Source organism: Uranotaenia lowii, chromosome 2 (assembly GCF_029784155.1).
Source record: "Uranotaenia lowii strain MFRU-FL chromosome 2, ASM2978415v1, whole genome shotgun sequence".
In the NCBI taxonomy this organism is placed as follows: domain Eukaryota; kingdom Metazoa; phylum Arthropoda; class Insecta; order Diptera; family Culicidae; genus Uranotaenia; species Uranotaenia lowii.
Window position 1 is genome coordinate 410,770,310 of NC_073692.1, and position 14,281 is coordinate 410,784,590.

General features: G+C 31.7%; 1 protein-coding gene and 1 long non-coding RNA gene across 2 annotated transcripts in view; one reads left to right on the top strand and one right to left on the bottom strand.

Moving 5' to 3' along the window:
* The window catches only part of LOC129748687 (solute carrier family 26 member 10-like), a 52,376-nt gene extending 44,208 nt beyond the window's left edge, over window positions 1-8,168 (top strand). Inside the window, exons 6-7 of the mRNA XM_055743368.1 lie at window positions 6,669-7,273; window positions 7,336-8,168. Of these exons, the coding sequence (XP_055599343.1) occupies window positions 6,669-7,273; window positions 7,336-7,776 (1,046 nt within the window). The 3' untranslated portion in view covers window positions 7,777-8,168. The remainder of the gene's footprint in view (window positions 1-6,668; window positions 7,274-7,335) is intronic.
* On the bottom strand, window positions 6,147-8,216 carry LOC129748689 (uncharacterized). The gene is made up of 3 exons (XR_008737789.1): window positions 8,051-8,216; window positions 7,318-7,926; window positions 6,147-7,249 (listed from the first exon to the last, which is right to left on the bottom strand). It is a non-coding gene; the product is annotated as an uncharacterized LOC129748689 (long non-coding RNA).
* Between the last annotated feature and the right edge of the window lie 6,065 nt (window positions 8,217-14,281).

Genomic DNA, 14,281 nt, shown 5'->3' on the forward strand with positions numbered 1-14,281 from the left:
TCGAAGGGGAACTGCTCGTATATTGGCGGAATCTTTTAATGATTTTCAAAAAATTTCAAATTATTTGAATAATAAAAAACACCAATTTTTTACGTACGACACTAGAGGTGATCGTCCTTTTAAAGTTGTACTTCGTGGTCTCACCGGCGATCAGACACCGGATGAGATCACAAATGAATTAAATTCTTTGTTAGGTTTTTCTCCAATTCAAGTAATTCAAATGAGGAAAAGAACCAACACGAATAATACCAGTAGTGTTGGTTTTGCTCCTGAACTTTATTTGATCCATTTTAAAAAGGATCAGGTCAATAATTTGAAAATTTTGGAAAAGGCTCGTCTTATGTTTCATTGTCGAGTAAAATTTGAACCTTTTCGTAAATCCCATACCAATTTTTTACAAAATATTACGCAATGTCGTCGTTGTCAAGCTTTTTGTCATGGCACTAAAAATTGTAGAATGAATGCCAGATGCATGTTTTGCGGCTCATTCGATCATGAAAAATCTAAATGCCTTTTTGGTGGTGATAAGCCAAAAACAGAATTTTTTAAGTGTGCGAATTGCGCAGGTAATCATTCCTCGAATTCTCTAGATTGTCCCGTTAGGGCAAAAATTGTTGCTTCTAGGAAAAACCCCAAAGTTTCCAGAAAAGTTTCTTCTCCTCCTTCCTCTTTTTCGTCTACACACGTCAGACCGGCAAACAACCTGCCTGTTCGCAGTCAGCCTCGGCCTACATTGGAATCACGGCTGAGTAATACCCGAAGTGATATTAATGTTACCTGGGCTGATTCTGCGCCACAGACTCGTTGTTTATCGTTCTCAGAGGTGGTTGAAAATGGGTTGCCTTCTCCAGGCATAAATAATAAAAATGGGAAAAAACCAAGTCTCAACGTTCATGCGAAGGCTTGGGAAAATCCCCGAAATTCAAATACTTTTTCTTCTCCTTCCTCTTCTGATTCTAACAATTTTGTTGATTTGGGTGAGATTACTGAGGAAAAATTAAAATTTTTGCATCAAAATTTAATGGAAATGATGCAACTTATGTTGAAAGCAAATTCAATGTTTGAAGCTTTCCAAACTTCTTTTAATTATGCTAACAAAATTATTATGACTTTACGATTCCCTCATGGATCCAAATAGATGTTTAAATATTATGAATTGGAACGCTAGATCTTTGCTGGCTAACCAAGACGAGTTCTTTTTATTTTTGAAAACTCAAAACATACATATTGCTGCCATCACTGAAACTTTTTTTAAGCCAGACAATAACTTGAAAAGCAATGCTTTCTTTAAAATTTTGCGAAATGATCGACTTGATCGACAAGGTGGGGGTGTAGCTATTGTCATCAATAGTCGTCTCAAATTTAGACTTCTTCCTTCTTTCAATACAAAAGTCTTAGAAACAATTGGAATTGAATTAGAAACTTCTATGGGGAAAATAATAATTGTTGCCGCATATTTGCCTTTTCAATGTAGCGGTGAACAGAAAAATTTTTTGAAGGGAGATTTACAAAAACTCACCAGAAATAAATCTAAATTTTTTATTATTGGTGACTTTAATGCAAAACACCGATCTTGGAATAATATTTCATCAAATTCAAATGGGAATATTTTGTTTAATGACTGCTCTGCAGGTTATTATACTGTTGAATATCCTAATGGGCATACTTGTTTTTCTTCAATTAGAAATCCCTCCACAATTGATTTGGTTCTAACGGATTTAGGCGAGCATTGTAGTCAATTAGTTACTCATGCGGACCTCGATTCAGACCACCTTCCAGTAACATTTTCTTTATCCCAAAGTCCCATTGAAAACCCTTTCAAATCAACTTTTAATTTTCAAAAGGCTAACTGGGAGCGATATATGAATTTTATTGAACGTAATTTAGATGTAAACGTTCCATTGAATTCAATAGAAGATATTGATTTGGCTGTAGAAAATTTGACAACTTCAATAGTCAATGCTAGAGCCGCTTCAATACCTAAAGTTAAACATAAATTTAATCAACCTTTAATTGATGATGATCTTCAGTTTTTGATACGACTGAAAAACATTCGTCGACGCCAATATCAACGTACTAGGGATCCTTATTTGAAATTAATTTATTGCGACCTTCAAAAAGAGATCAAACGTCGTTTAAATTTCATTCGTAATGAAAATTTTGCTAAAGCAGTAGAGGACATAAAACCCTACTCAAAGCCATTTTGGAAATTAACTAAAATTCTAAAAAAGCCCCAGAAGCCAATTCCTACTTTGAAAGATGGGGATAAACTTCTTTTAACTAATTCAGAAAAAGCTCAAAAATTAGCCCAACAATTTGAGTCTGCTCATGATTTTAATTTAAACGTTGTAAGTCCAATTGATGCTGAAATTTCCCTAGAATTTGATGATATTCTTTCTAAGCAAATTGTGTTTGAAAGTTCTTGTGAGACAAATATTGATGAACTTAAATTGATTTTCAAAAAATTTAAAAATATGAAAGCCCCGGGGGAAGATGGGATTTTCTATATTCTTATTAAAAAGTTGCCTGAAAGCACTTTAAATTGTTTAGTTAAAATCTTCAATAAATGTTTTCACTTGGCTTATTTTCCCAATAAATGGAAAAATGCCAAAGTAACTCCAATTTTGAAACCTGGAAAAAGTGCTTCAGAGCCTTCAAGTTATCGACCAATTAGTTTGCTTCCCTCTTTAAGTAAACTATTTGAGAGAGTTATTTTGAATAGAATGATGATTCACATTAATCAGAATTCTATTTTCCCTGATGAACAATTTGGTTTTCGTCATGGACATTCTACTACACATCAACTTTTGAGTGTAACTAATATGATTAACGCTAGCAAATCTGAGGGTTATTCAACTGGTGTTGCTCTTCTTGATATTGAAAAAGCTTTTGACAGTGTTTGGCACAAAGGTTTAGTAGCTAAATTAGCTCGATTTGATTTTCCTGTATATCTCACCAAAATTATTCAAAATTATTTGACTAGCCGAACTTTGCAAGTAAGCTATCAAAATTCATGCTCTGAAAGGATACCCATTAGAGCTGGTGTCCCTCAGGGTAGTATACTTGGGCCTATTTTATACAATATTTTTACTTCTGATCTTCCTGATGTCCCAGAAGGAAAAGGTAGAAGATTATTTGCTGACGACACTTTGCTTTCAGCCAAAGGTCGAAATTTACTGGTGGTACGCAGTAGATTGCAACAAAATTTAAATTCCTTTTTGAATTACTTGAAAATGTGGAAAATTTCTCCTAACGCTTCCAAAACTCAACTTATTTTATTTCCCCATAAGCCAAGAGCAAATTTTTTAAAACCTAATGAAAATCATTCCATAACTTTTAATGGGGTTTCTCTAGAATGGTCTGATCACGTGAAGTACTTGGGACTCACACTTGATCGGAATCTTTCTTTCAAGAATCACATTGAAGATATTCAATCTAAATGTAATAAATACACTAAATCTCTTTATTCTCTCATCAACAGGAAATCCCGGTTGTGTCTGCGAAATAAGATGCTCATCTACAAACAAGTTTTCCGACCAGCGATCATGTATGCAGTTCCGATTTGGTCTAGCTGCTGCGCGACGAGGAAGAAAGCCATCCAGAGGATTCAGAACAAAGTTCTGAAAATGATTTTGCGGCTTCCACCTTGGCACAGCACCGAAGATCTTCATCGGATTGCGGGCATTGAATCGATCGGAGAGATGGCCAACAAAATTATCTCCAACTTCAGAGGCAAATCGATGCAGTCTTCCATCGCAGAGATTCGTTCTCTTTATGTTTAGTTTAATTTAGGATAGTGTTTAGTTTTAAGTATAAAATATTTTTGCTATTACAGGATGTTCTCCTACATTAAAAACTTGATTGCGCTCAGCAAATTTAAATCTTATAAATAAATTTTTATAATCTAGTTAACTATAGGGCTATGAACAGTTCATTATTGAGCTGAACACCTAGTTTAATGCAATAATGTAATATAAGTGTAATGATGATTTGATACAGATAAAGACATATTTAAAAAAAAATAAAAAAAAAAAAAAGCATTGTGTTTACACTTGCCTCAATCAACGGGATAAATGTTAACTTAGAAATATCTTTTTGTCAATATTTTTTGCATTTTTGCATATTTTACTTTTAACAAGAGTTTGTAGAAAACTGATTTAGTTATGCAACAAACGAAAATTAATTGTTGGTTTTGAAGATTTACATATTTTTCTTAGATTTATCAAAGTTCAACTATGGAAAAATCCATTTGAAATTGCCCCGGTGTATCTGAATTCAAATTAAAATTGAAATAAAAAAAAAGAAGTAAAAACACTTTATTGACTGTAACCCTTCTCTGCGCAAAAACCATCATATTATGGTTTTGTGTGATGTTGCCATTAAAAAATTTAGAAAATATCCATACCACCGAAGAAGCATGAACAGATTTTTTTTTCGATCCAGTTCAATTTTTGAAAATCTGATTTTCAATCGATTGTTAATGAACAGTTATGGAAACAAGATTTACAAGGTGTCTCTTTGATTTGCATTTTGTTGCATCTTACCCCAGGCAGGTAACTGAATTATAGAAATATTTATTTAAAAAAAATTGGTGATTGTTCGAAATATATTTTATCGCCAACAGTGTTGGAATAAAATGATCAAACTAGTAAGTTTGTAAGCCAATCTGTCATACTGGTTAAAGTTTTTTACGACATCGAAAAATGTTAAAATTTGTATATTTATTGATGGTTTTTTTTTAAACTTTAAAAATACTAGCTTAAAATGAAAAAAAAAATATGTCATCACCATTATCATCATCATCAATAGCGCTGACGTGGTCTAGTGGATAGGCTAGCGCGATTCTGGTAACCCAGGCGTACTGGGTTCGATTCCCGGTATCGGCAAGAAAAACTTTTGGGTTCGAATCCCATAAGTTGCCGACAGGTAAGATGTGTTTCATGTATAAATTATTATATATTGCATCTGGGGTTAATCTGAAGAGACTATAGCAAGCGGAGTGGATTGGCAACCATTGTAGGTCTCTAAAGGGTTGGATGCCTTCTCTCGACGAACCATCGGCCGTAGAAGCCTGAGAAGCAATTCGAAGGCCAAGCCACACAGACATAGGCTGGACCTTGCTACCGATGGGGGAACCATACATACATACATCATTTTGTATTCATTAAAAGATAACTAATTAAGGCTATGATCATTTAGTATCCGGGCAGTTACAAACGTGTGTATTTTAAAAACTATTCATTTGATCGAAAAACTTTATATGGAGGAAATGAAGGTGTTAATATGACATTTAATGTAAAAATATAAAAAAAATATGTATTAATGATTTCAAGAAATAATCTAACTTTTTCATAAAATCTCTTTTTTATCTTTGCACACTTTTTTCAGTCATGTATTGATTTATTTTTTTAACCACAGAAGCAAAACCTTTGCAAAATCATGATATTTTACACAAAATCACCTAGAAAAAGCAATTGGAATCAGGTTGGAACCGTTTTATGAGAAGGCATCTCGAAGAATTTGATATCTGAAATCCGGTTTTAACATAATTTTGTTTGTCCATCAGAATACATCTGTCATATTGCGTAAAAACCGGAAGCACAGATGGCGATCTTTGAAATTGATCATTATTAGTTATTTACTTGGAGTCTACTAGTCAGGCAACACTTTTTGCCTGCAGGAAATGGATGTTTCGCATTATTTTAGGAGTCTGCATTCAGTTATCCCCAATAACCATAGACTTTTTACCATATTTAAGATCAAGGGTTGCACTCCGATGGTTGGTTTGAACTTCTTATGGATCCTAGAGTGGCTCCTTATACTTCTTAACCATTTGGTCCGAAAAAAAAATCAGAAAAAATCTACATTTCATGACCTTTCAAGTAAACAATGAAGAATTTTCGAGGCGCAAAATGCGTAAAAGGAGCAAATTTGTGCAACATTTTTTTTAACATGTCTTTTTGCATCGTATATATCTCAAACACACGTTAACTTAAAAATCTATCAAAAATAGGCAAGATAGTCCTTTTCATAACCAACACAACGATACTAAAGTTTTGCATGTCCGAGCTCCATTAACGTAGCTATCATCGAAATAATGTGCCCGGATACTAAATGATCATAGCCTTACTATATCAGTGCTGTGGTATACAAATGTTGCATCTAACCCTGCTGTTGCATGATGCTCCGTTCGACGGTAACTCGTGTGAAATTTTACTCCGTCACTTTGGTTCTTTAAAACATTTGATTTAATTTTTATTATTTAGAATTGACCATGAGACATTCATCAGTTTCATGATTAAAATACCGTTCGGTCTACTAATAGGAACTACAATTGCATTCTGACGGTCCTTGGCCATTACTAAGGATTATCGTTTTCAGAGAAATATATATTTTTATATATTTCCTTGATTTTTTTTACCCATATTTCATACTTATCCTAATGTGATGTGTAAAAACATCATATCCTGCCTATGTATTTAAAAAAAAAAATTGAACAAGTGGCTCTATTCAATCCTTTTAAAACCAGCCCTCTCGTAGCTAGAAACTAACATGACGGTTTTGAGTTAAGGCTAAATTTGTTTTTGTGATAAATAACCATCTTTAAACATTTTTATGTTTTAAACTGATTAAAATCAAGCTCACTAGAATTTTTCTCTCCCCAACAGCTCCCAACATGCCGGACAGTACCCTCTTCAAAGCCATTCTGCTGGACTGTTTCCCGATAGCGATGGTTGCGTATGCCGTTTCCGTCTCGATGGGTCTGATCTTCGCCCAGAAGCAAAATTACGAGATCGACTTCAACCAGGAACTGCTGGCTATGGGCGCTAGTAATATTTTCGGGTCGTTCTTTTCGTGCATGCCCTTCTCGGCCTCACTTTCACGATCGATGATCCAGTACACGGTGGGTGGGAAGACGCAAATCGCTTCGATCATATCATGCGGTATATTGGCGGTGGTTTTGTTGTGGGTGGGGCCTTTTTTCGAGCCCTTGCCTCGGTGCGTTTTGGCTGGGATCATTGTGGTGTCCCTGAAGGGGTTGCTGATGCAGGTGACACAGTTTTTGGACTTTTGGAAACTGAGCTGCGTGGATGCTGGTATTTGGATCATCACTTTCCTGACGGTGGTTCTGGTAGCGATCGACATCGGGTTGTTGGTGGGGATCGTTTTGAGCATCTGCTGCATCTTCTTCAAGGGCATGAAACCTTACACTTGTCTGATGGAGAATGTACCGAATACAGATCTGTACCTGGACATCAATCGATACAAGGGAGTAAGTATCGATGATATTTGTAAAAAAATGTGATGAATACTTACATTGAATTTCTATTTTAGACGATCGACATCCCGGGGGTGAAAATCTTCCACTATTGTGGAAGTTTGAACTTCGCCACTCGAGCCGGATTCAAATCGGCGCTTTGCGATGCTCTTAAGCTGAATCTGACTGAGGAAATAAAGCTTCTGAACGTATCGAGCAGCGATAACGATTACAAACGGCAACAGAATCTACGATATTTGGTTCTGGACTTTGGGGCGCTAAGTTGTATCGATTCATCGGCCATCTCTTCGATGAAGGCCTTGATCGGGGAATTCGAAAAATTGTCCATTACGATGCTGATTGCCGGGGTGGTTCCGCCGGTGTACGAAATGATGTTTAAGTGTGGTTTGGTAGGTGGCGAACGGGAGTTTTGTAAATTGTTCCCAACGGTTCACGATGCCGTTCACTGGGCCCGGGAGAGTTTGGGACAGGATTCCGGCCGGATTAGTCTGGCGTAAGGCAATCTGTCCTTTTCGCAGTATTAAGTAGAATGTCAGGGATTTCAATGAAATAACAAGAAACAAACGTCGAATCTCAATACAGATCAAGAATTCATAGAATTTAGTCAGCGATGAGCTATCCAATTTCTTTGTTGCGATAGTGTTTTCCTGAAAAACAATAGAAAAACCATGATGTAGGTTGAAATACATTGATTATAAGTGAGGTTTTAGCCATGGATCGATTTTAGCAGTATACGCTTATGAGATACAAACATTTTCAATTGTTGTTTACCTTTTGTGCCTAAAAATTTTACACTTAGACTTAGATATCACTTTAAGTTTACCGGTAGACTGAACGAACTGAATCGTAAGAGTATTTATTGAAACAAATAAAACAGTGTCGATTCGAAGTTTTTTTGATATACTCCTGTAAAAAGTATCACAATCCTTTATCAGTCGCAGGCAGAAAGCTTTTGGCAAACGGAAACCTCGAACGGCGTGAAGGAAAGTTGTTAGTTCTTTGCAGATTGATAGCATCTAATCACGTTTCATCGACCCCCCAAGATCTACAAAAAAAAAAAAAAAAAATCGGAAGCAACCAAACAGCCGACTTAACGCTTCCACTGGAGCATGTGTGTTGTCGAGGCACGATTGGCATCCTCGCGTGACTTACGAATTTTAACCTCCTACCTGGACAATATATTTTAGCAAATTCGCACCAAACGAGACTTCTTCTGTGAAGGTACGCACGCTTGTTGATCGGCGCCCATTCGTTGTTGTTGTTGTTGACCGATTGACAGCTCGTAAATATTTATTTGTTAATTTGAGCATGGCTCTGGAGCACCCCCACGCCAAAAGGAGACACAACTGTTGGATTGGGAAGAAAAATTGGCGATCGAAAACATCACCCACAGGACGTCATTTGTCAATCGTTTCAATGATGCGTGTAGAAGATCACGCGACCGAACTAATTGAATTGTTTTTCTGAGTCAGCGATTTTCTATTTGAAAACAGCAAAATCACATTTGGTATTTTCGAATTATGAATTTATTTTCCAAACAAAAAACAAAATAGTAGGCGTCAATTAGAGTCTGTGATGCGTATTATTACGCGTATAAGAATAAACAAACCCATATTGGACTCAAAATACCGAAAAAAAAATTGTTACGCATAGTTCTAAAGGGTGACAATTTTGACAATTTTGACAATTTTGACAATTTTGACAATTTTGACAATTTTAACAATTTTAACAATTTTGACAATTTTGACAACTTTGACAATTTTGACAATTTTGACAATTTTGACAATTTTGACAATTTTGACAATTTTGACAATTTTGACAATTTCGACAATTTTGACAATTTTGACAATTTTGACAATTTTGACAATTTTGACAATTTTGACAATTTTGACAATTTTGACAATTTTGACAATTTTGACAATTTTGACAATTTTGACAATTTTGACAATTTTGACAATTTTGACAATTTTGACAATTTTGAAAATTTTGAAAATTTTGACAATTTTGACAATTTTGACAATTTTGACAATTTTGACAATTTTGACAATTTTGGCAATTTTGACAATTTTGACAATTTTGACAATTTTGACAATTTTGACAATTTTGACAATTTTGACAATTTTGACAATTTTGACAATTTTGACAATTTTGACAATTTTGACAATTTTGACAATTTTGACAATTCTGGCAATTCTGACAATTTTGACAATTTTGACAATTTTGACAATTTTGACAATTTTGACAATTTTGACAATTTTGACAATTTTGACAATTTTGACAATTTTGACAATTTTGACAATTTTGACAATTTTGACAATTTTGACAATTTTGACAATTTTGACAATTTTGACAATTTTGACAATTTTGACAATTTTGACAATTTTGACAATTTTGACAATTTTGACAATTTTGACAATTTTGACAATTTTGACAATTTTGACAATTTTGACAATTTTGACAATTTTGACAATTTTGACAATTTTGACAATTTTGACAATTTTGACAATTTTGACAATTTTGACAATTTTGACAATTTTGACAATTTTGACAATTTTGACAATTTTGACAATTTTGACAATTTTGACAATTTTGACAATTTTGACAATTTTGACAATTTTGACAATTTTGACAATTTTGACAATTTTGACAATTTTGACAATTTTGACAATTTTGACAATTTTGACAATTTTGACAATTTTGACAATTTTGACAATTTTGACAATTTTGACAATTTTGACAATTTTGACAATTTTGACAATTTTGACAATTTTGACAATTTTGACAATTTTGACAATTTTGACAATTTTGACAATTTTGACAATTTTGACAATTTTGACAATTTTGACAATTTTGACAATTTTGACAATTTTGACAATTTTGACAATTTTGACAATTTTGACAATTTTGACAATTTTGACAATTTTGACAATTTTGACAATTTTGACAATTTTGACAATTTTGACAATTTTGACAATTTTGACAATTTTGACAATTTTGACAATTTTGACAATTTTGACAATTTTGACAATTTTGACAATTTTGACAATTTTGACAATTTTGACAATTTTGACAATTTTGACAATTTTGACAATTTTGACAATTTTGACAATTTTGACAATTTTGACAATTTTGACAATTTTGACAATTTTGACAATTTTGACAATTTTGACAATTTTGACAATTTTGACAATTTTGACAATTTTGACAATTTTGACAATTTTGACAATTTTGACAATTTTGACAATTTTGACAATTTTGACAATTTTGACAATTTTGACAATTTTGACAATTTTGACAATTTTGACAATTTTGACAATTTTGACAATTTTGACAATTTTGACAATTTTGACAATTTTGACAATTTTGACAATTTTGACAATTTTGACAATTTTGACAATTTTGACAATTTTGACAATTTTGACAATTTTGACAATTTTGACAATTTTGACAATTTTGACAATTTTGACAATTTTGACAATTTTGACAATTTTGACAATTCTGACAATTCTGACAATTTTGACAATTTTGACAATTTTGACAATTTTGACAATTTTGACAATTTTGACAATTTTGACAATTTTGACAATTTTGACAATTTTGACAATTTTGACAATTTTGACAATTTTGACAATTTTGACAATTTTGACAATTTTGACAATTTTGACAATTTTGACAATTTTGACAATTTTGACAATTTTGACAATTTTGACAATTTTGACAATTTTGACAATTTTGACAATTTTGACAATTTTGACAATTTTGACAATTTTGACAATTTTGACAATTTTGACAATTTTGACAATCTTGACAATTTTGACAATTTTGACAATTTTGACAATTTTGACAATTTTGACAATTTTGACAATTTTGACAATTTTGACAATTTTGACAATTTTGACAATTTTGACAATTTTGACAATTTTGACAATTTTGACAATTTTGACAATTTTGACAATTTTGACAATTTTGACAATTTTGACAATTTTGACAATTTTGACAATTTTGACAATTTTGACAATTTTGACAATTTTGACAATTTTGACAATTTTGACAATTTTGACAATTTTGACAATTTTGACAATTTTGACAATTTTGACAATTTTGACAATTTTGACAATTTTGACAATTTTGACAATTTTGACAATTTTGACAATTTTGACAATTTTGACAATTTTGACAATTTTGACAATTTTGACAATTTTGTTAATTTTGACAATTTTGACAATTTTGACAATTTTGACAATTTTGACAATTTTGACAATTTTGACAATTTTGACAATTTTGACAATTTTGACAATTTTGACAATTTTGACAATTTTGACAATTTTGACAATTTTGACAATTTTGACAATTTTGACAATTTTGACAATTTTGACAATTTTGACAATTTTGACAATTTTGACAATTTTGACAATTTTGACAATTTTGACAATTTTGACAATTTTGACAATTTTTTAAATTTTGACAATTTTGACAATTTTGACAATTTTGACAATTTTGACAATTTTGACAATTTTGACAATTTTGACAATTTTGACAATTTTGACAATTTTGACAATTTTGACAATTTTGACAATTTTGACAATTTTGACAATTTTGACAATTTTGACAATTTTGACAATTTTGACAATTTTGACAATTTTGACAATTTTGACAATTTTGACAATTTTGACAATTTTGACAATTTTGACAATTTTGACAATTTTGACAATTTTGACAATTTTGACAATTTTGACAATTTTGACAATTTTGACAATTTTGACAATTTTGACAATTTTGACAATTTTGACAATTTTGACAATTTTGACAATTTTGACAATTTTGACAATTTTGACAATTTTGACAATTTTGACAATTTTGACAATTTTGACAATTTTGACAATTTTGACAATTTTGACAATTTTGACAATTTTGACAATTTTGACAATTTTGACAATTTTGACAATTTTGACAATTTTGACAATTTTGACAATTTTGACAATTTTGACAATTTTGACAATTTTGACAATTTTGACAATTTTGACAATTTTGACAATTTTGACAATTTTGACAATTTTGACAATTTTGACAATTTTGACAATTTTGACAATTTTGACAATTTTGACAATTTTGGACAATTTTGACAATTTTGACAATTTTGACAATTTTGACAATTTTGACAATTTTGACAATTTTGACAATTTTGACAATTTTGACAATTTTGACAATTTTGACAATTTTGACAATTTTGACAATTTTGACAATTTTGACAATTTTGACAATTTTGACAATTTTGACAATTTTGACAATTTTGACAATTTTGACAATTTTGACAATTTTGACAATTTTGACATTTGACAATTTTGACAATTTTGACAATTTTGACAATTTTGACAATTTTGACAATTTTGACAATTTTGACAATTTTGACAATTTTGACAATTTTGACAATTTTGACAATTTTGACAATTTTGACAATTTTGACAATTTTGACAATTTTGACAATTTTGACAATTTTGACAATTTTGACAATTTTGAAAATTTCGACAATTTTGACAATTTTGACAATGTTGACAATTTTGACAATTTTGACAATTTTGACAATTGTGACAATTTTGACAATATCGACAATTTTGACAATTCAGACAATTTTGACAATTCAGACAATTTTGACAATTTTGACAATTGTGGCAATTTTGACAATTTTGACAATTTTGACAATTTTGACAATTTTGACAATTTTGACAATTTTGACAATTTTGACAATTTTGACAATTTTGACAATTTTGACAATTTTGACAATTTTGACAATTTTGACAATTTTGACAATTTTGACAATTTTGACAATTTTGACAATTTTGACAATTTTGACAATTTTGACAATTTTGACAATTTTGACAATTTTGACAATTTTGACAATTTTGACTTTTTGAGAAACAAGTTAGTTTTGTGACAATTTTGAATTTCTCCGATTTGAGAAACAAGTTAGGTTCGTGTTATATTTTTTTGACTTTCAGTTCATTTTTGTGATTCTTGAATGAAAAATTGTGATAGGCTATGCATTCCTTAAATAATTCAAACTCGTTACGCCAAATCAGGATTAGATGAATAGACTGAATTTATTTTGGGTGTTCTTTGAATTTCTCAAACCCTGGGGTATTAAAAGCTTCGTTTTGGTCATTCAGGATTTTTTGCAGAATTTCAAAGTAATTTTTAAACACCCACAAATCAGACTCTGCTCCAATAATAACCTTCCTTGGAAATGAAATTATCGGCATAAGATTCAATGCCGGACTGGAATAGCTTTCCCGAAAGAAACATATCCCAAATCCCATTGCCACAACCTACGGAGCGAAACACCTTCCGTAGCATATATCTTGTTTCTTGCCGTTAGATAAGTCTGTAGGATTTAAACTTATCATAGCAATCTTATAGTTTTTGAAATCAAAAGTCTGTAGGATTTGAACTAATCATAGCAATCTGATAGTTTTTGGATTCATAAGTCTGTGAGGAAAGCTAGTGCTAGTTGTGCAAAAGTGTAGGTAAAATGAAAATCATAAAAGTAATCTCAATGAATGTAAAATTTGTTTAAAATGTATAGATATAATAGACAGTGCCAGGAAGACCAATCAGTCTCTATATAGCTTCAATATCAATTCGCCAGCTCACGTGGTAAGGAACGTTATTGGAGTGCAAGTATAGCAGGGAGATAGAGATACTAAACGTAAGTTGCATGATTCTTTTACTTCCTATAAATCTCTCAAATCATGTGAAACAAATTATAAAATAGACTAACGAGGCGTGCTTGCTTTTCCTTAAAGGAATTTATTAACGCCGCCGCCGTCACAAAAGACAAAATAGTTTTTAATAAAGGCTGTTAAAAAATCGGAAAATAAATTCTCTCTCTGTTAATCGCTCGTACAACATCCATCACAAGACAAAGCAGGATGAAAACAATCAGCCAGCCGAGCACTTTGTAAGTATGTAAATCGCCCTAAAATTTTCCAGTCAAAATGATCGCCT